Genomic DNA, 24,027 nt, shown 5'->3' on the forward strand with positions numbered 1-24,027 from the left:
AACAGTATTGCTAGACTTCACAGAATAACCATTTTATTATAAAATTAGGCAGTCCAGTGTAGAAGTTTCAAAGATCTTAAAATAAGTGATTCCATTTGTGTTACAGAATTATACTTCCAAATAATTGAACATGGTCTTACCATTCAATAACATAATAAATTACATTGTCATAAATAGGAGACATAAAGGATTGTTTAATGGGAAGGGCAAAGTCTTTAGGCACGTGACAGAAATCAAGCAACCTAATATAATGTGATTTAATTTGACTGATACAGTCAGCTGAAAAAGAACCTTTTTTTTCCATAGGCTTCCAACTAAAACAAATAACCCAGTTAGCTCAGTCAAAAGATTGTTCAAAAATGTGCTCTGCAAAGCATTACAAATACCAGAATGTTCACATTTCAATGGACCTGCAGAGAGAGTGTCTCTCACAGCTCAGGGCCAACTTTAAAAACTTTGATTGTAACAGAGTTTTGTGACATTATCAACTGTTGAAAGCTTCTGTATTGACGGTCCATAGATGGGACTCCACCTGGATTGAAGAAATACATTTAACTACTTGGCTGACAGCAAATCGACATCCAGCTGGTCTCCGTTCTCATGCTGATGAATAAGCTAGACCATTTCCATATTAAAATCTAGACCTCAAACTGCAAATCAGATGAGAAGCCACTGTAATTAATAAAGAACATATACAACTATACAAAGCTCTGTTTTTCACACAAGTATGTAGGGAAAAAGGACCTGCAGCAGCCAAAGCTCTCAGTAGTTTCATATGTGAAGTATAATAAAGCTGCTACATCATATCCCAGAATAATGGCTTTCTTAAAAATAAAATAAATAAAAAAAAAAAAAACCATCTACAAGAAAGTCTGTCTTACTTACAGAATCTCCTGTCTTGGCTGACACAAAATGGCTACTGAAATTGTTTTCCTGACAAAATCGTTGGTGCTTGTCAACTTTCACTGTGCGCATATGCTCCAAGTCAACTGAAAATAAGTTGAAAAAAGGAAAATTAGTACAACTGACCCCGTTTAGTTACATGTCTTAGAAATTATTCATTGTAAACACATCAGGTGTAATATTTTCCTTCACAGATGTATGCAAATACAAGTTTCTTTTTTATAATCATTTTCCAAAATAAAAACCTCAAAATTACCTCAAATTAATTTTAGGACAAATTTATTTCCAAATACCCACAAGAAATTTTTAACAACTTTACTGCTAACTACATACAAAAAGCTGAGACAGAACTAAATTTTGCACATTCTGTTTGCAAGCATCATGCATATTGGAGATTCCAGTGTAATCTAGAGACTTTTACAAAATAGAGTTTGCCAAGCGCATCTGAATCTACGCATTTTTTCCTAAGTAAAAAATGTAAACAAGGTATAAAGTCTTTTATTGTAGAACATGGTAGATCAAAAATGTTCACTATAATAAAAAAAAAAATGAACTGAGTAAACCCATTGATGCTTAGTTACTTGTATATGAAGTTTTCAATTCCACAAAGGTATGGTTCAGAAAATTAAAAACAGCAAAATGTATATTTCAAGTGTCACACGCATTTTCGTTTTTATCGTTTTACAACCACTGGAAGCAGAGCAAAGCTTTCAAATGGTATTTTATGTTGAAAAGCACTAGTTGCTTCCAAAACAACATGGAGCTCAAGTCTTGCACAGGTTTTATTGTGTACATTCCAGTTTCTCCAAATCTGATCCTAAGGTAACTGGAAACTATATTGAACAGTTTCTCTTTTTATTGCATTACAGTTCCTATAAGGGTGTTGACTCAATGCCGTCAAATTATAAGGCAAATATATTCAGAAGGATTTAAAGACAACCAGGCTCTTTGAGTCAATACAGGAAAAAAAACCTTAAACTGATTTCCTGAGGAAGGGACCCAACTGACTTGTAAAAACTTGTAAATTTGCAAATCTAGTAAGCCTGCATAATAGTGTCATTTGATTATCAGCTGAAAAAAATGCTCTCCTACTACATAAAAGGCTTTATTTTAAAATGATATTGGAGGTCTTTAATTTGTAGGCTCTGGAGATTTTCTCTTGGAGATTTTTAGTCTAGCAGGGGATTCCTACACCCCATTTATACTGCTTACCTTGGTTAATGTGGAGTTTTTGCCACATATTACTGTTCCTTGTACATCAGTAAGGCCTTGTTTATAAGAACAGGCCTAAAATCATCCAGTTACCACAGGCATTAATTTGTGAAGGACTAAAATACTAAGCTATTAACACTAGTGTTTGTAGTACAGGTTTTCATAATACTAAATGTAGAATATATAGTTTCATAAAGAATAGGAAGGACAAATACATTTACTAAGATAAAATCTAAAGTCGTTAACAATTTTGCTAAAAACTCATGCAGTCTACATAACAGCTACTTAACTTTTTTCTCTGAAAAATAACTACCAGAAGCGAGCCTCTGTTGCAACGCTTTTAAGAATCAAATACAGCATACTGCCTAAACCGTATCATTATTATTATTTTTACTCTTCACATATTAGCTTTAAGTGCAGCCTGGAAAACACAACAGTGAGATTAGTCTTTGGGGAAAAATAAATACATATTTTCTTTATTTTTATTTGACAAGCTCTTAAAGGAATTTTAACCCCACCTCCAAATTTCACTCACTGTATTTCTTCAACTATACCCAAACTCCAAAAACGTACACATGGTTACAATAAAAATAAATAGATAGATAGATAACATTTACAGCGTATCCCTCTAAAATACCATAACATGGTTATGTAAGTCCATAAAGACAAGCTCACAAGTTACAATCTCTCTCAAACTCTTTCCCAGAAAGGAAAGAATAGAGTGAAAATTCATCAACCTGTTATGTTCTTTCAGGAAGAAAATACCACTGCCATATTGGAAATCATATCCTCACATGCCTCCTATTTTCTATTTGAAGAAACATCAAGAATAAAATACAGTCAGTGGAACATATACTCTAATACAGTAAAGAAATTAAAAGCACACAAGATCCTAGAATCTAAAAGACTGGAAGTGAAAATCAAGGTGATATTATGTTTCCAAATGTTGTGTAATTCTCAGTCCCTCTCCCCACTCACAAGCATTTCACCTTGTCTTCTGAATTATAGACAGTCTGCTGTGAACTGTACGGTTACTGTTATGCTAGATGAGTGCCAGGTAACTGTCCATGTGCACACTCTCAGCCCACGGTAAATGCAAGGCAATTCACGTTACATTAGCTCTCAATGAAAGAGGGCACAGTTTTAGTACAAGAAAAGGGTTTCAAGAGTTAATAAATATTTAACTATAAAAAGTTGCAGTTTGCAGTCAATGAAAGACGACTATGCTAACTCAAATTACTTTGCATTGCCACAGGCTAAGGACACAATCATAGACAGTTAATGAAGATCAGCTAAAATACACTGAATAGTTACCCTCCAGTCCTTTTTTTTTTTTTTTTTTTTTTTTTTAAAACATCTGACATTGGTCAGCTCGACAGGCAGAATTCTTAGCACACCAGGAGATAAGTCTTGTCCAGCTTGCATTTAGACATCACAGCAAAAAGACTTTAAGGCGGGATTCGGAGGAGAAAAATGATTTTCTAAAAAGATGTTTATAAGGAATGCAGGGACTTTATAGAAAGAAAACTAACAGCTGGCCAATGTGGGCTGGTTTGATGAGCCAATTAACAGCAGGAATAGATATCATGGGATGAAGGATGATACTAGAATGCACTTAAGCCACGAAAAGTTTAAAGGCAAAGACAAATAAGTTTTGGATAGAAAGAAAGCGAATCAGATACATAAATACAGTTTGATTGTATAAAGCAGGAAAATGATCTTGCAGAATATTCTAAATGACTAGATAACATTGCATTGGCCAAGAAAAAGGAATTACAGAAATTAAGATGCAAAATAAGAACATTTTAACTGTGTTACAAGGTTATAATAGGTCATATCTAACAAAGGTCTCAAAGAAAGAATCTGCAAGATTTGGACACACATCAAATACAAACATTTAGGGAAAGGCCCAAAACAAAGTTTATGTGCCAGATGGTACAGTCATCCTCCTCAACTGAAGTGAATGTCAAAGACAGGGGAAAATTGATAGGTCCATTTTTACCAAGTAGAATTTAAATTGATGGCTAGAAATTCACAATGGGATGTCTAAAGGACACACAAGGATTTCAGTTTAAAAAATGAAAAGAGATTTAACTATTTGCAAGCAGTGAATCGCTAAAGCACACAAACCAGTACTTTGGATTAAGTGCTTGGATACAAACTGCTATCTACATTCATAAATTATGTCTTCTGGTCATGAAAAGCTAAAGCAACCCCAAGATGTGTAAACTTTACAGAATGCAGGGACAGCATGTCTTTGATGTATCCTTTCTAAAATTCTAAAGGTCTTAAAAATGGGACCAACAGGAATGGCAGTTAAAGTAGAAGCTAGCAAAGCAACAGTTAAAATGTCACTTAGTATATTTGCATTAAATGGAATACTTAAATAAACCGCATGAAAACTGAAATCAGGAGAAGCAGAGGGACATCATGAGCAATGGGGAGGAGAGAGAGAGGTCATAGTATTGTTTCCCTGATTGGCCTGATGAAGACAGAAAAAGGGGCTCATCATCCCCAAAGTAATTTTGAAGTTGCTTTCTAAGAAAAAAGCATCCTCAGCATGGACTGCTGCCATTTGCTCACTTTTATGCCTGAAATACACACTAAAAAGCTCGTGTGACAACTACAAAAAACACATGGTTGCCAGATACTCTCCAAAAGTTATCTCCATTGTCTTAGTTGTCCTCCTCTGCAACTCTGTTTCTAACCTTTTGTTTCTCTGGAACCAAACCAAACATCTACCTTTGTGCTTGTCTCGTGTGAAGAATCATTTCAATTAAAACTAGCAAGATAAATTGCTGTTCCATAACTAACAGATCTAGATACCTTTGTACGTACAGGTATCCCATAAAGATACTGGCACAATAAAAATACATTAGGAACTTCAGGAATCCAGACATGACTTCCACCAAGCCAGGCAGATCAAAGTGAAAAATCTCACCTTGTAGATGAAACCAGCATAGATCAGTGTCTGCTGTAGCAAAAACGGGTAAGGCTTGCTGAAAGACTTGTTTCTCATGAACTCTGGAGAGTTCAATTTTGATTTGTAGGTGAGACTACACAGAAATCTAATGTGGTGAAAAAAGAAAACGGAATCTCAGAGACAAGTATGTAACTCCTACAAAAATCCCAAAGATACTCCCTCTAAGGCATTCCTGAAGATGTGAGGAAAAAAAAACAGGTGAGAAGAAAACTGCAGAATCCTTGTAAGGAAAAAGATGTAAACACCATCATGGTCACCTCTGTGGAGAGCAATTGACATTTCAAAGAAGACAAGCTCGAGAAGTGGGCCCACATGAACCACATGAGGTTCAACAAGGCCAAGGGCAGCACCTGGGTCAGGGCAACTCTCGGTATCAGCACAGGCTGGGTGGGGTATGAAGGGATTGAGAGCAACCCTGATGAGAAGGACTTTGGGGGTACTAGTGGATGAAAAGCTGGACATGATCCAGCAACATGCACTTGCAGCCCAGAAAGCCTACCATATCCTTGGCTGCATCAAAAGAAGCATGGCCAGCAGGTCGAGGGAGGTGATTCTGCCCCTCTATTCCACTTTCGTGAGACCCCACCTGGAGTACTGCATCCAGCTCTGGAGCCCTCAACATAAGAAGGATATGGACCTGTTGGAGTGGGTCCAGAGGAGGGCCACGAAGATGATCAGAGGGCCGGAGCACCTCTCCTATCTCTCCTATGAGGACAGGCTGAGAAAGTCAGGGTTGTTCAGTCTGGAGAAGAGAAGGCTCTGGGGAGACTTTATTGTGGCCTTTCAAAAGGGGGCGCACAGGAAAGATGGGAACAGACTTTTTAGCAGGGCCTGTAGTGACAGGACAAGGGGTAATTGCTTTAAACTAAAAGAGCGTAGATTCAGAATAGATATAAGGAAAAAACTTTTTTTACAATGATGGTGGTGAAACATTGGTACACACTGCCCAGAGAGGTGGTAGATGCCCCATGCCTGGTACCATCCAAGGTCAGGTTGGACTGGGTTCTGAGCAACCTGATCTAGTTGAAGATGTCCCTGGTCATTGCAAGGGGGTTGGACTAAATGACCTTTAAAGGTCCCTTCAACCCAAACTATTCTATGATTCTAAGGCAAGGACAAAATAGTTGTTTTAAGTTAGGACCAGAGAGATTGGATTAGATCCCATCTTCAGGTGATTTATGGAAACATTTTCATCACGCTTTGAATTGCTGCTATACATCGCTTATATGCAGTGAAAAGCTGATAGACAATGTTAACTCAAAATGGAAAAGGAAATTGTATTTTAAATGACTGCAAGGCTAGGTATCAAACCATAGAAAAATTCTGAGTAAACACTTGAGACAGCATAAATAGTTATTTGTAGTCAAACCTCTTTATAATTTTACTTGAGAAATTAAGAGTCAATCACTGAAATTTTAAGTTATTGGGTAGTAGCAAGGGAATAGAAAAACACTAGAAAGTGCTAGGTAAAACACAAATGGGTACTTTACCCACACACAGCCATTCAATAGGAATTCGGTCTTGATTGAATAATTCTGCTATTTTTGACTTGAAACTTTGAAACCACTAATGCTAAATGAATTAATGCCATATTTGTTTCTCTTACACTATTTACATATACATGCCATTCCTTCAAGATAAAAAAGGCTTGCAACAAGCCACATAGCACGACTGTACGGGGACAAACAAGCATTTCTATTCCATTACACCATACATATGTGGAAAAAATAGTCAAACTGCTTAAATAATACTTTAGCTCACCTGCTTCACTGAAATGAACTAGAACAAATATAATCAGCTTGCCAGAGCTTGCTTCAAGGAATACAGTGTGATATCAAGTCCCACAGCTGCATTATCTTTAATTTAATTACATAAAAATGTATTTAAAAATTTACCAAAGTAATACTACTGGTACAAACATGAAGCCAGTAAGTATTTTAAAATATGTACAATCAGTTAAAAGAATGATGAATGTTCTGGTTTTATAATCTTTCAAAATGCCAAAAATGTAGTATTAGTGTGTTTTTATTTAAATATTATCACTCGAGCCAATAACTGCACATACTCTAAAAAGACAACAGAACATCATTTATGCAGAATGTAAAGGCTGCTACTCATGCTATTTATCTCCCTTTCCCATAGGGCTGCCAGTCTCTTCTTTCATAACAACACTGGAGAAGAACTCCATGTAAAACTACAGTTTTGTGAAGTCAGAAAACATCTATTTTGCATGAATCTTCCTTTCAGATAATTCTGGAAGAAACACATACATAACTTGTACAGGTACTTCCATTCAGCTAAAAAAATAGTGACAGTACTTGTTCAGAATGGCATAAACAGCTGTGTGGCATGCATAATGCATGTTAAACAAGCCTGAATGTTTAATAGTTTGTTGGCATTCCTCCTGGATCGTGAGATTATACTTGTAAACTATAAGGCACTATACTCTCATTTTCAATGATTATACCAGTGATAACTAACCTAACCATTTTCTAAACCATATGTATGAAAAGTAACATGAAAGAGATAGTTCAGAGAATTTTGCTAAAGAGATGCCTCTCCACCCAAATCTGCCCATCTTTCACTTTCAAAGCTTGTAATCGTAATAACTGCGAGGGAATCTGTTACATAGGGGTGGTTCTTCTGTTTAAACTAAACTTTTTCTTTTATTGATATTTACAGTGTTTGCTATTAAAATTGATATTAAAACACAATTGAATTTAAAACTATATAGTTTTGTAGTTATCATGCATATTATAACTATTTCACATTTAAATATAATCAAGGATAGTTTTAAAGTTATAAGTAAACACCTATATTAATCTATGGTACTACACAAAAATATATTCTCTTATACTATGCCGTGAAAAAAGAAGTATAAATCTTTCTGCAAAGTATTTGCAGCTGTTCACACAAGGTATAAAATTACATAATGTTTAAATAATGAGCTATCACGATTAGGCCACACAGACATGACAAGTAAAATGCTTTAATAATTTATTAATTTGATTTACATGTGCTTAAAATTATGTACATATTTTTTCTTCTGAAAATACTCCAGGGTCATAAAAAAGGGGGCTGTATATGATGATCTCTTTTTCATCCTATTTTTTGGTATTATTCCAGACTGATTTCCTAACAACAAACCTAGCTTGAGCACCTGAAAACCTAACAGAGTGATGAAGACAATACTGTTATACAGTAATATCTCCATGCAGCATACACTGTTCAACAAGCACAGTCAGTTTCATTTCAGAGCATGAAGGTTCTGCTTCCCCCATGCAAAAGTGCACAAAAAAGGGAATAAAAATAGGATTTCTTAAGACGTGCCCTAACATCAACTATTCTAAAGAATAAAACAGAAATCATGGTGAATACTGGCAGTAGCATTCTGGGTAACCGGATTTACTGCCCAGTTTATCAGACCTCTGCCCCATAGCACCTCAGCAGAGCATAGCTTGACAGGTCCCACAGCTCTGGCCACAAGGAACCCCTCTCAGGCCTCTTCTGCCATAAGCAATACTACCCAGTTTTAATTTTAACTCTGCCATGACTCCAAAGAAAATAGGGAAAAAAGTAACCAAAAAACCTCCCTAGCTTTTTATTGTTCAGCTTAGCAGTGACCTACTGCTTTCCCACTAAAAGATGGAGCTATTTCATTACGCCTTAGTTTTTAAAGAATATTTGAATGGGTTACTTAGAACTTCAAGCAAATGCACTTTCATTTTCTAAGCAGACACAAAGGTTCTTCCTGTGCCAATTAAAAATTCATCTGATACAACAAATATCTGATGTTATTAATAACAATTATTATTATCTGATATAGTAACATAACCAGAATTACGCAGAAATAATAATAAATTAATTTGAAAACAAATTGTACGAAGTCTGCAGTACTATCAGACTTTCTGTATTACCTAGCTTTTTAAAATCAGTTTTGATTTGGTACTTTTAAATTACTACAGCACATATTTCTCGAATATTCAGACCTAAATGTCAGAATGCAAACTGCAGCTTTTTCTAGTTAAATTTTTATTAATAATTTAAATCTTTTTCTCACACTAAAATTGTGTAACTGCCAAGAAAAGAAAACTCTTTCATAGAAGTCCTGAAAACTATGCCACTACTCTGATTTAAGGAAGCTCAAAACGAATATAAATATAGTTCCAGTACAGATTTTCTCAGTAATTTTTTTAGGTTATCAAGAAAACATCTAGAGTGTTGATCTGGTTATACTCATGTCAGACAAACTACGTGTCACATTAACTACCTCCAGGAAGTTATTCCAAACACAAAATAAACTGTTTATGCCCCTTCTCAGATAGATAGCATGACAGATTGTTATTAGTTGAAGACAGATGAAATACATTAATTTGATTGCAAGCATGTGTTTACTTTCTCACTGTCATGTACACTCTACTGCTGATGCTTCCCTATGAGGACATAGTAACAAATCAAATGCTGTATTAGAAGACTTGCTAAGGCAGAATAATAATAGCTGGTACTGCACTTTAATACTTAAAAAACTCTACTTAACATTTCCAGCTACAACAGGAAATTACTGCAAAAAAATTTTACAAAAAAAAATTGATAGGTTAAAAACTCCTGTAATTTACACAAAACACTAACACTTCCTCCTCTAAAAAAATTAGAAATTATCAGCAAATATGCTTGTCAATTATTAAAGAAAAACACAACTTTCTAAATGCCAAATCTGTGATCTGAGCTCCTTCTAAACCAAAAGACAAATTCCTACAGATGCAAGACAAGAAAATGTATGCCTAATATGGGAAATGAAAGGTCTCCAGTAAAAAACAGAAAGGCATCTTGCCTGTGAGTGAGGTTCGCCTGTTTTTATGCATACCTCTCTTATTGGCTTCCACTTATTTGTACAAAGCCTATGTGGAATTCACTTTCCTCTCAAAGAATGATATACGAAGACACAAAATCTGTAATAAGCTTCTTAGAATAAGGATCCTTCACACAATAAAATCAGGTTGATGATGCTAATAGGTTGTTCTAACACAAAAAAAAAAAAAAGAAAAAAGAAAAAGAATGAACGTATTTGGCATGAAAAGTTCTCTTTGATTTGTATTTATGGAAGTAGCTGTAGTCTTTATATGAAGTTTTCTACATAAAACCATCTCATATTAAATGAGACTTTCAAATACTGTTAAATAAAGGATTACAGCATTTTTTTCTAAAGCTATAGAACGTAGCAGTTCTTGTTCATCTTTGGAAGGCAAAAAAATAATAAGGCTAACATTTCCAAGATTTAAAATAGGTTTCAATAAAAAGCAAGAAGAGCAGCCAGAAGCAAACATCTCCATCTCAGCACACCAAGTGCAGCTAACTACAGAGGACACAGTGTGACAGGATTCTTGCCTAACAACAAGCATGTAGAATGTTTGATCAATGACAGGTCGTTTTTAAGAAGGTATGTTAACCTTTGCAAATGCAAACAGCAGGCATCTTCATACCAAAGTGAAATTTCTTATGAAGAAAAAAAACAATACACCCAAGTTTCTTTTCAAAACGAAGATGACAGATGACTGGCTTGCAAAGCTTGAAGAGACAGTTAAAGAGAAAATAAGAATATTTTTTTCTCAGCTTGACATTTCCCATTTTCATTTTTCAATAAATTTTTGGCAGCAATTATTTCAGCCATTTATCATTTGACTGAACAGACTGAGATCACACTGACAGTCAGAGTCTGATGCCTTCTGTTAGGTACCGGTACTCGTTACCCCTACCCCTAATGCAGACATTTGTGGAACAAGTATTCAAAAAAGATGATATTATTAAACAAATACAGTAAAAACAAGTAAGTCACCTTGTAGGATCATTTTAGGATTAAAACACAATTGGAACAATCCTGCCTTTTTTTTGCCTTTTTAAAAGGGTGTCACAAGGACACAGAGAGCAGGAGAGGAGAATGCAAGGCACATGTGACTGCCATCTCCCCACCCTGCAACTCAAGTGACTAAGTATGTTGAAGATATATCTCGTGGCATAGGAAAGAGATGACCAAGCTAACTTGAAATGCATTAATCTGGGCACAAGGAGTTTAGATATGGCAGCACAGACTTCTGTGCAGATGATTTTACCACGTATCTCTGTTTACTGTCTGCAGTGTACAGACCTAAGTAAACATGCCCTTAGGGTAAGATTAACAAATCAAGCAGGGGTGCGAATGAAAGAACATGAAACACTTTCGTGCATGCTCGTACGGAGAATGAACAGTCCAGCTTCAGCAAATTAATGCCACACTCTCAAAAGCATCATCTCACAGGACTTTAATGTTCTCTAATTTCACACCTTTGGTTAATTAGTCTTTACTTTCCACAGAGAAATGTGCCCTAAGATTACAAGCTCCTCGTGGAAAGCAAGTTTGTTCACTGTCGCTTTTTATCCAGTCTGGCCCTTACTGCCAGTTTATAAGCACTTCGCAATTACTAACAGATCATTTGCTGACTAATTCTCTTCCCAGTAAATTAGGCACATACTATTCTTATTTTTATAAATGGAAAAATGAACCACATATGAAAAGACAAATTTAAAGCCTTCCTTAAGATCACACAAAGTTTCACTGAACCATTAAGTTATTGCTTTGTGCACTAAATCATCTTTCATCTTCTTTAACACTTGTGTTCAGGCTTCCTAATCTTTGTGCTAATGAAAAATCTGATAATAAGGAAGTAAAATGAATTGCTAAGTTAAAGCTGTTAATTTGGACTCAAACATCTTTATAAATAGCTGTTTCCTGGAGACAAGGAGAAGAGAGAGAATGGCTGGAACAGGAGAACACCCATGTAAAAATCTCTCCAGCTGGATTTTTCTTGCTATATTAATTCAACTGTAAGAATCACTGGGCAGTCACAGTGACCAGCACAGCACAGGAACACAGTTGGGAAAGGCTTATTTATTGAACAACACTGAGAAAACAAAACAAACCAACCTGTACTCACACAAACCACAACCCAGGATGCCCAACAACAGCTGGAATTCCAGTCCCCAGAGGCATGCTCTAACACACTGGCATTACAAATGAAATGTCTAATGAAATTATAACTGACACAGTAACAGCATTAGGGTGACCATCTCAGAGAAATGGCAATTCCGTTAATTAAGTACCATAACTCAAACACAAGAAAGCATAAAAAATATGTAATAATTATTTTGTATCTCTGCAACTATAGTTCTTCTTGTCACATTCTTAAGAGTTTCTACAAGCAATAAATACAGTATTTCACTTTTTGGATCCAGTATCCTTCACACACACAGTAACTAAACAAACATTGAAAAAAAAAAAACCCTAAGTTTCAAGTGATACGTCATTTTCTAATTGCCAATGTTTTAGCGACACTAGCAAGAAAAAAGTTATACCATTTAGAATCTACATTTTTCTCTCACCAATGTAACAGTACCCTTCAGAGAGCAACATATGAGAAACACAGAATTACTTGATTCATAATGTTGTAAGAAAATTTTTTAACACTACGATAACTGCAATATGTGTATTTTAAAATGTTCACATGAACTCCTCTGGACAAATGAATTTCTGTGAGCCTAACTTAAAAAAATATGTTTCTCTTTAGATTACACATTACCATTTTTTATAGTAGTTGCCAAACTTCCCTATACTGAACTTTAATGACTGCCCAAGCACTCTTGAAACAAAACTTGCTGACAGAAAAATAACAACAGACCCTTCTTTGATTCAACATGAAATTATTTTTATCAGGATTAGTGAAACAACACAAAAACCTGCTTAAATTTATTTCTTTAGCTGAGCTACTAGTGACAATAGCTGGACTTCAGCAGCTTTTTAACAAAATTACTTCCCTCCTTGTAATATTAAATGTACTTTTTAGGACAGAGGCTAAAGTGTAAAAAAAAAAAAAAATTCATCTTAATTTCTCATTAATTCAACTATAGATATTCTTTGTTTTAGTTTAACTATTTCATAAACTCTATAGAGTGTAAAAAAGATATTACAAGTACTGTGATTACTGAAATTCAAAGCTGAGTGAATATTTTTTTTTAAATGTTCTTTAATACCGTAGTGAGGACATAAAGCTGTAATGTACTAAACATTCAGAAGATGGTGCTAGTCCAATGTATCTGCAAGCCATAGATGGATCAGCTTTTCTTCATCTCTCTCAAATATTTTCTCTAATTTTGATGTATCTACTACATCATCACGGAATTTGTCAATCCCAGGACAAGGTACAATCATCTTCAGTTAAATACTAAGAACACTACTAAATGATTTATCATTCTAAAATTCATAAAGATTTACTGGATTGACAGCCATAAAATATAAAGCTCATTACAATTCATCAACTCAAGGTCTTGGGATCTTAATGAAAACTCGCACATTTCTTAGGTCCTACCTCCAGTCACTCACATCTGTTTCTGCAGTCAAGAGCGAGAGTTTCTGGTCACAGTTTCAAGACTGATGCCAGCACCAAAGCTCAGAAAATCTCACCATTCTGTCCCACTCCTGGTTGTTCATTCCCACGGCGCACTATTCTCTCCTCACCTACTTAGAAGGCCATACAACTTGTATGAGCTTATGAAGGTCAATGAGCTAATCCATGTTAAAAATAGCCATTTCTTTTTGCAGTGTTCTGTTTAGCCCAGATCAAGTCACAGATCCGATTTCCCGTGGGGCAGCGGTGCTAACTTCAAGCTGTAAACCAGCTTTACCGCAAAAGCAACCGATTGTGAAACTGCAGCCTCTGTGAGCTCGGAAGGGCCAAATTCCTTGTCAGCATTCAAAAAGACTCAAAAGGCAATTTAACAAAGTCAGTCTCACCAGTGCATAGGAAAAACTAAATTTTTCATGTTATTAAAGGCAGATACCTCCTTATTAAGAGATTAGATGCAGTCTGTAATTATAGACAGAATACAAAAAAAACCCACCCCACCTACCTTCCCCCCACCAAAATGTTAGACACATTTGCATTTCTGCCTATAATTGAAACATTCTACAGCCTTGTAAGCTTAGGCACAGTTGTACAAGTAATTTATTCCAAAAATACTAAGTCCGGACATACTGTAACATCAAGTGAAAAGCTTTATCCTTGCATAGCAGTTCCTAAAAGAGTGCTCTTAAAGTAATGCATAGAAATATATCTCAGAGTAATAGGTTTCATGAAGCCATAGAAATGAAAAATTAATACAAAACTTCTTCCTGTAAAAAGCATTTACCGAATAACTAACACTTCCTCACAGGACCCACTCCAGCATTCTTGATAGATGCTGCTGCATCCATCTATATAGACTGTTTCCACAGGTAGCCTTCTGTTGATTTCATGCCAAACAGCCATGTTAAAAAACTAGCTATCCTCTCGAGCATGATGCTTTTATCCAATATTCTGAATTACTTGCTCCTAACAGAGCCAACCCAGGTCAGCTCCAGGGCCCTTCCATGCCCGATTCCATTGTTGCTTCCAGGAGATGTAATAAAGAGTTGGAGACACTTAGTGCTTCTCCTACATACCCCTCTGGGAGCTCTCCCACAATAAAAATTATAAGTGAACATGAAATCATTCACTGGGATATAAAAAACAAGCCTTAAACTGTTCAAAGATCAGGCCAAGTCAGTATTATTGTTATTACAATAAACCTCCAGCATTAAGCAATTTCAAACATCAGTTCTTCTTCCAAACTTTTTTCAATGTAGAGGCAAGATTGGCACATATCTGAGTGAAATTACTCAGTTACTAAGCAATTTATTACTGCTTAACTGTTCCATGTGTACCAAATCCTGTTTGACATCAGCCCAGTTTTTCTTCCATTTGGAAGCTTCTGTAACTAATTATTAAAAAAAACAAACTGTTTTCAACTTGCAGTTAAAAAAATTAATAGTACAACTCCACTTTATATTAAATTACTTTTTATAAGAAAAGAGTAAGACAGTTTAGTAAAGAATAACAACATACTTCAATTAACTGTAAAAGGAGAAATAAAACCCAAACATATTCAGATCACTGATAGTAAATTTATCAGCTATTTCTTAAATTGAGCCACAACATTTCAAAGACTACAAAGAAATGAATTCAAACTATTTATATTTCAACAACATGATGATTTCAAACCAGAGAGTGTAAGTAGGACTGTACAAACCTCTCACATTTTCCAACTCACATAATTCTTTATCACTAACAAGTCACCTAGGCAAAAAAAAAAAAAACAAACTGAAATTCAATGAATACATCAATCATTGATTCATCATTGTATTGAATAACTGTTCTTGCCTCCAAGTAGAATAAGCATGTAGCTTCTTTCTTCCTGACATAAATCTCTTATCATATGAACACTTCAGTCCAAAACTTCATTAACTTAATAGAAAGCTACAATTTATTCAGATACTGAGAAAAAGCTACAAAAGGTTCTTCCACAATATTCATATCTACTGTTTTTCCAAACAAATTAAAAACATTGAACAGTGGACACACTAAGACAGAATATACTAATACTGCAACTTCACAATATTGACCTGTCTCAGATGAGCAAGAGGATCCAACTCATTAGGCTAGCTACAAGGGACTGAACAAAAATCATTAACAACTTCATCCAAGACTTTAGAGCTACATAATGCATAAAGGACTCAAAGGAATAAGAAAATATTTTGTGCATAATTTTATTGTTACAGATCTAACAAAGCAAGGTCCATACTCTTCTTGGAGCTAACCTGGCCATCTGGCTGTCCATAGCAACCCAATCCCCTCATCCCATCTCACACACACACACACACACACACAAAAAAAAAAAACAAAAAAAAACAAAAAAACAAACACACACACCACCAAAACACCAACAAAAAAAAAAAAAATCAACCAACCAAATAAAAGCCTACACCAAAACAGCTTTTATCAAGAAAGTAGATGGTTTAGTGGGAGGGGCTGGCCTGAAACTAGAGTTAGAAAAGTGGTAATTTCTTCAGCAGCTTAAGCTAATGTAACTGCAAATCAAATGGACGGTCCTGGCATTCTCCGTGCTCCTGGCCAAACACTTCCAAACATTCTCATGTGATAGTACCAATGCAGAATAAAAGGAATCTATGAGTTCATTCAAACAAGAACTCCTCCTGTTGCTCTGTTCAGTTTAGGTTGGATTGGTGAACTGAACCAACTCTCTATACAGTGCTACCACAACTACAGTTGACAAAAGCCTCCTCAGACCAGGCTGAGTATTGTGGGGAATACAACACTGAGAATAACTGAATTTGCCTACACATGTAGGCAGTCTGAAAGTTTTTTGTCAAGATTCACTTTAATTTGAAAAATTAAGCAAGCAAGTTAGGGTTCACCTGGGACTTCTTTTTGCAAACTTTTAACACTTTTTTTTTTCCTAAAACTTCCCAAAACTGAAAACAATTTTAACAGTTTCTGCTTCATTCAATTTTTATTCAAGTTAGAGAAATCAGCTACATCTGACTTACAGCAGAATTTAGATTCCGAAAGTGTATTTTCCCAGATCATTTGGTCAGTCATGACCTCAATCAGTTAAACAAACCCACTCTACTTTTTATAGTTAGGAGTCCTCAAGGATAAGCAGCACTTCCTTTGCTAGGTTTGAAAAGGAAAGGGAGAATATGAGTCAAGAAGTTAACAAGTCCTTCATAAATAACCCTAAGGTATTATCTACTAAAATCTTAGCACAGCCCTGATGATGACCTAGTTTCTTTGCGACTTAGTACACTCCTCCTCTTCTAACATACATTAAGAGGGCATGGAGTTTACACAGGCATAATTTCCATGGGTGAAGTTTTCAGAATTAGTATAGTAAAAAGACTTTAGTTAATGGTCAAACATTCGTTTGGGCCATCACTGAGTGCTCTTCAAAAAATTGTGTCACTATCATACTTCCATTTAAAATATATTGTTAGATTTTCTGAACTTTTCAGCAAAACAAAATCCTTTACATAGTCTAGGCAAGAAGTGGGGATTTCAGAAGAGTATGCATGACTAACACAGCTGAATTTGTTAAGAGCAGATATCATAAAGACCCTGAGGGCCTAATATTGATCACTAGGGATTAATCAGATACTCAGTGCCTCTCTCTATCCCACAGACTTATTAATTACTTTGTCCAAAGACTGTTGTACTGAAAAATAAACGAGAGACTGTGGAGCAACCACAAGAATCCAGGTCACATTCTCTCACCTGCACTGTTCAACCAAGCTGCTACAAAGTCATACATATAAATACAGCTATACAATCTACGGCACTGATGGCAAAATGGCAAGGAGGTGTTTCATTCACTGTTCTGGGGGATTTTTTTGGAGGGTGGAGTTGAGGAGCATGAGTTGTAACTGCTCAAGTTCAGGATTTTTTTTTTTTTATTTTTTTTTTTTTTTTTTAAATCTGGTATTTGAAGGTCTGGTACAACCTATGCCACCTCAAGGAGTGGTCAAACAGCAGGTATTGAAGCAGGAAAATAAGAAACAGTACAACTACAATAACCATTCCTTGATACACACCTCACTTTCAGTCAATCTGCATTCCTCAGCCTGACACTACATCTCCAAGTTGCAACAAATACAGATGAAATGTTTCATAGCCACGGGTGCACCAGCCCTTCACAAATCTCTGCGGTTTCTTTCTGAACCCATACACGCTTTTGGCTTCTACAACACTCAATGAATAGGACTTCCAGGATTTAATTATTCACAGTGTGAAAAAGTAATTTCATCTGTTTATTTTAAGCTTGCTCTTTAATAAAACAGCATGAGATTTCCTCGGATTTATATTGAAAAGATGCTATATAATTGTTCTCTAGTCTCATGGTTTTATACACCCGTTTGTCTTTTTTCTACTGCTAAGGAAGTCAATTTACTTCATCCTTCCTCATATAAAAGCTTTTCCATTCCTCTGGTCATTATTGCCCTCCTATATACACCACGTAGACTGGGACCACCTAAACTTTTCCCAATTCTTGAGGATAATTCTGTGATTTATACCCAAAATTACAGTCCCAGCATAGACAGAGTCCTGTGAGACCTTTACAGTTTGGCACCAGGGATATTGTGATGAAGGAAATCACTCACTTGGCATTTCGGTGTCCTTGTTTCTTCTTCTTTCAGAAATGATAGTGGGACATTTTTTAGGGAATTCTGACTAAAAACACAAAAATGATACATCTAAGAAATTGGAAGTGACTTACAAACTTTTTGGTTCTTGCTTGCTAATAATATGAAGTCATAACATATTTAGGCATATAAGCAGAAAATAACGACAAAATAACTTCAAAAGAATTCACATGGCTACACAACTCATCTTCACTAGCTGCCCATGCAAAGAAAACACGGGGATGTTGCAAAGAGAGGTGTGTCAACTAAAAGTCTATCAAACCTTCAAAGCCGAAACATTAGGCTGCACACTGCAGGCTGCACTGTTAGGGGCAAAAGTAATACTGAAGGCATAACCCAAGTGTGGAAACCCCAACACAGCAGTTAGAAGTGTAACAAAGCAACAAATACCAAGACGGACCATTTTAGTGACAGCACCAGTTAATACAGGCCAGGTAAAATTAAAAGATAACAGACATCTGAACAACCTCTATTTTTTAAAAAACTTGCAGCTTTGAAGAAACTTCAAAAGCATTTATGGTTATATCATTCTGCTGCCCCCCCAAAAAAGTCAAGTCTTAATTAGAAACTGTGGCACAGGGGACATCTCACCTCAGTGGATCGTCACAAGTTACCATGCAAAGCTTGTTCCGTCACACTCACACATACAAGGTTATATCTATATGCCACACGTAGTCCAGGCCTGTGCTACAGCCATGTATCTGCCAGACTTCCAAACTGTATGAAGACATCCATATGCATGCTCTGAATGAGTATTACTGCACACTGAAACAGTAAGCTTGAGCTAAGCAAATTTATTGTCCCCCTACCACAGGGTAACTTGCTGGGACTGGTCATGCCTGTTCAGACAGACTGCCACCACACATCTGGGAAGGCGCTGCAGCAATGAGGCCTCACCTACGAAATGGACCAGCTAGGACAGGCCCAAAGAAAATTGCCCAAATGAATTCCAGACATACATACACATGGCTATTGGGTCACAGAACACTTTATACTCTAGCTCCCCCATCAGTAAAGACAAAATGTTCTTGAAGGAACTATATTTTTTTTTTTTCTCCAAAAGCTCCTTACCGTACAGAAGATGGATTGAACAAGGAACGGTCTAAATCTTTCCTCTTTCTCTTAAATATTCAACATCTGAAAAATTCTCTGCATGTTTCTGTCCAACAAATTAGTCAAATTTGGTAAATCAAGACAAAAAAGAAATCCTATTATTATCTCAAATCTTGAGCACGACTATAATGTCTGCAAAATATGACGCGAGGGAAGTATTATCCTTTTATGCTTAGTCTTGGAACTCGGGAATTTCAATGAACAAGGTCCCTCATTAGAGTCAGATGGTGACAGATGTACCTACATGGTGGGTGGGCACGGGTGGACATCAGCCCCTGCAACCTCTCTAATGAGCAATTTCCCCAGATTCAAAGAAAATTTTCATAAAAAGTTAAAAAGAAACGGCAAGTTGCCTCTTATTACCACTGCCCTAACTGCTTGGGCTGCTGCATCTATAAAACACAGGGTTTTTTCAAAGAAAATTATTGTTAAAACCATTTGGCTGAAAGTGAAGAACTATTGAAAAGTACAGTCAAACTGGCAGCTTGCTCTTAAAATTCCCCGCACCACTTTTATAAGTATCGTTTTGCTTGTGGCTTTTAACAGCTGTTCACACACGCCTAAGCTAGATGTGAACTTTTATTTTCCCAAAACTAAAGGGGAAGCTTTAAACAGCATCTGATTTAAATTTTTTTTAATTAAAAGTGGAGGTTAAAAGGACCGTGGAAATGGATGATGCAGCTGTGCTGATGCTAGGGAAAAGAATTCCAGAACAAGAAGTGAGGTAGAGTAAACACACAAGTTTCACAAAACTAAGTATGCACCACGCTTAAGTGATTTTATTAGCTAATGGGAAGTTAACTCTATGTTTCTTGAGAATTGTTTTGCAAAATTAAATTAAATTGTATTTTGCAAATATAATAGAATTTGGCTATCTACTATGCTCTTCCCTCAGAGCAATTCTAAAATTACTTCCAGAACAAAGTGGCTTCACAGATTCCAATATTATTCCCAAATACATTCGGGAACTCAGAAAACTCAGAGACACAACTCAGAACTAACTCACTAATATTGCCATATATTTATTGTTTTGGTTCTCAAAAGAATTGAACTTCCCCTGCATTGAGATGTCTTTTTAGACTAATTAAAACATTTAGAATCAGATTTACAATAGTACTGAGATACTGAAAGAAGCAAGCAGGCATTCCTAGGGGGACTTTTTAAAGTACCAAAGCAACTACTGGGCAACTAAGCAATGGTTTAACCACATTTGAAAATCCCACCAGACAGCAGTCTACATTTTTAAGCACCAGCATATTCACAAAAATTATGCCCTCTTGACATAATTACTTAATACATAGCACTAGATACTAAATTCAAGCAAACAAACAGAAAACCCACAGAAAGAAAGGAGAATAAAAATGCCACGTTTTATTTCTACTTGTACATTTTAAGTACAAAAGCACACAATGACAATATAATAATTCTAGATATTACCACATATTTAAAGGGTCCTTTCTAATAAAATGCTTAGGAAAAACATAAAAGTATTTTTAAGGCAGAAAATTCAAAGGATTATGAAGGAAATGCCACATTAATCCATGTGGATTATATACCCTGTAGACTGTAACAGCTCCAAAAGAAATCTTTTCCAGTGTACTACTACAGCTACTATTTAAACCAGACCTTAGTAGTTCATCCATCAAATTTATTCAGCCAGAGAAGCTTCTAGAATTTTAATAAGATGTCTAATATACTGAAAAAGTATGCAAAGTAACCCACACTTCTCAAAAAGTAACCATTTAAAAGAAAAGAAGAACAAAAACCTGGTGTCCATATCGGGCTGATTAAACAGCACTCCCAGAAGATCTATGAATGAAAGAGAAAATCAACAACATTTAAGAGCATTCCCTTTGCACCAAACACAAGGGACTAGGTGTGAATAGAATGGAGACAATAAAAAAAGTGCAAGAAAAGAGACATAATCCATCCTGGACAGCAGAGCCTAATAGAGGGAGGCAGGTGGAAAATTTAGTGACACAGTCATCTGTTTGCCTCCCTTGTCCACCCACATGCGAGAGACTCAAGGATGAGAAATAAAGTACTCATAACAAATATGAAAATCTGACCTAATCAAAACCAGGAATCCAGAATATTCTAGTCAGGTCCAATAAAAAAACATGAAAATCTGGATACCTGCCTAGGGCTCCTCTGGGACATAACTTAATATTGCCTTTGATGATATGAAGCCCCGATTTCTGTTGGGTTAGTTCCTTTCTGAATCCAAGGCACAGTTTGACAAATGAAACCCAAGGCACAAGTAAAACATTTTATGCAGGTGTATATAAATTACATTTGTGCACTTTAACACATCAACCATAATAAATAAAAGTTCACCACAGGTAAATACACTGATAAAGCAAATATAGCACTAATGTTTCTGAACCTTCTACAAATAAAATCATGCTTTAAGAACTGAGATTAATACACTGTGCACCACTGACAGATAAAATGATTCGTAGTGCACCAACTAACAAAACGTGTTTCATATTAGACAAGAGCGGAAAGAAAATTCAACTTCCATAACTATGAAGTGGTTATAAGACGCTTTTTGTTTAGTTGCCTGATAGTACTGTCCTCAGCACTACAAATATACATAAATCAATTATAAACAATCGCTTAATGAAAAGACAAAAGGAACTATCAATGAGAAATATACATTTGGCAGAAATACAGTTCCTTAATATTCCACAAGTTGGCTGAAAAATAATTTGCCGAGCAATCTCAGAAATTGATGCACACTACAAATAAGACCACAGAGATGCACCCACACTAAAAAATGTTCAAAAGTGGATGGCCTGGAAATAGAAAATGCCTTTTTCCCAGAAGATATTTTTTTGTCCATATCAGAAATCCTGTTTCTTTTCCCTCCTGTCAGTCTGTATGACCCTAAACATATGAGAAGCTAGCTCCCAAAAGAAGAACAGAGGTTTTCCTGTCTTGAGTATTCTTAGCTGGAAATGTTCTCCTCAGGTTAAACAACTATAAAAGCATATGGTTCTGCAACCTAGTAAATAAAGGCAAAACACAGTGAAACTATTCAAACGGAAAGAAAGCGTAACCATTTTCATCCATAAAGCAATATAATCTGCTGAGGACAAGGAAAGTGGTTTTACTGCGTATTTGCTCAGGGTTTCCTTTGCACCTTGGTTTCCTAATCTCTGACTTTGTTGAGAGACTGACTTTGCCTCCTAATGGCAGCAAGGCTTGAGATGTTAGTAGAGTCTGCACTGCTCGAGAGCAAGAATGATGGCCTTTTCACAATGATCTATTGCAGTTCAGTCCGAATTACTAGACATGAAGCAAGAGTTAGAGAGCAAAATATTATGACCTGTGCCACGCAGATCAAGCCTGATTGACCTGTGTACAAACAGGACTTGTGGCTAAAATCTCCAAACCAAATCTTGGTCACACTGATGTCAAAGGCAAAAGTACCTCTGACAGTGGAGCTAGACAATCAGTTTTGAATTTAGGGTTTTTCAGTTCCCTCTCAAAGCAGACCAAAGACATTCTAAAGCTTATCCCCACATACCTGACAGTATGACAAAAATGTAAGGTACTATTCAGCGTAAACATAGTCATTAAAATAATCATTCTATGATGATTTATTTCAAAATTAAGAGACAAGGGGTGTTAACAGTTGTTTTGGTGACTGTTAAAGGGCAAAACAGCAGATCTGTAGGTATGCTTCAATTTTAGAGAAACCATATGCAAGACGTTTTTCTGTACGTTTTGCTCTCCATTCATTGCCACACTTTAAGTTTAAGTATATGAAGGAAACTTCAGTGTTCTTTCACTGCTTTTGAAGCCAATGAGAGCACTTAGAACAACTCAGGATAAGTGTATACTGTGGGACTGTGACATTGCTAGAGTACTTACTCTTTCATGAATAGTAATCACTCTAGCAAGTGTGTAAAGCAGACAGGCCCCGTTGCATAAGGCTCAATGCAAGTTTTATGGACTGCAGAAAAGCATGATTAGTATGGGGGGGGGAAAACATGTTTCACACTTTTATTGTAAAGAACATGAGAATCTTACAGAAACTGCCAGAACAGATGTTCATAAATTGGGTCCTTAATCTGCAGCACTTTCCAGGTTTTAAGCTATATCCACTGGTCTGTAGAACATATTCCTCTCTTTTTAATATAATTCTTCTGTTTAGTTTTTTTAATAAATAAGTTTATGAGTTTAGTAGTGTTGCCAGCTGTTCAATTTTGATTTACTGTCAGAGTCTGCTTTAATATATAGTGGCTTTTGTGGCTTACCCATATAGATTACATTTTAAGCTTCAAGATATCACTATAAAGCAGCTGGAAAAAGTACTGGCTGTGCTCAGAAACCAGCATTATTGCCCTAGTGATCAACCACTTAAACATGCAACTACACTAGTAACTATTCTCTAAAAACATTTTGGATACACCATTCACAAAATAAAACTGCAAAACTTATGGTGTAAGAGGAAGTCATCTTAACATATGTATGTTAAAAAGCTAGCCCAAGAAAATTGTTAATTATTAATTAGACAGTGCATCAGCTGGCAATAGAGATCTCTACAATAACTGTTCTTTATTGTTTTATTACGTTGTATCCTTTACTTCTACGGTGTAGCTTGAGACAACTTAAGAAATAAAAACCCTTCATATTAAAAAAAAAAAAAAGAAAACACAACATGTAAGTTCAAACATTATTAAGTCCAGACATTTTCAGTGCTTGT

General features: G+C 35.9%; 1 protein-coding gene across 2 annotated transcripts in view; it reads right to left on the reverse strand.

Annotated features, from left to right (window-relative positions):
• Positions 1-24,027, reverse strand: part of RAB28 (RAB28, member RAS oncogene family) — a 68,439-nt gene that overhangs the window by 10,418 nt on the left and 33,994 nt on the right. For both annotated transcript variants that reach the window (XM_082482655.1, XM_082482654.1), the window contains exon 5: positions 886-989. In XM_082482655.1, coding sequence (XP_082338781.1) covers positions 886-989 — 104 coding nt within the window. The remainder of the gene's footprint in view (positions 1-885; positions 990-24,027) is intronic.

Source organism: Vanellus vanellus, assembly GCF_965231255.1.
Source record: "Vanellus vanellus genome assembly, chromosome: 4".
NCBI lineage: Eukaryota > Metazoa > Chordata > Aves > Charadriiformes > Charadriidae > Vanellus > Vanellus vanellus.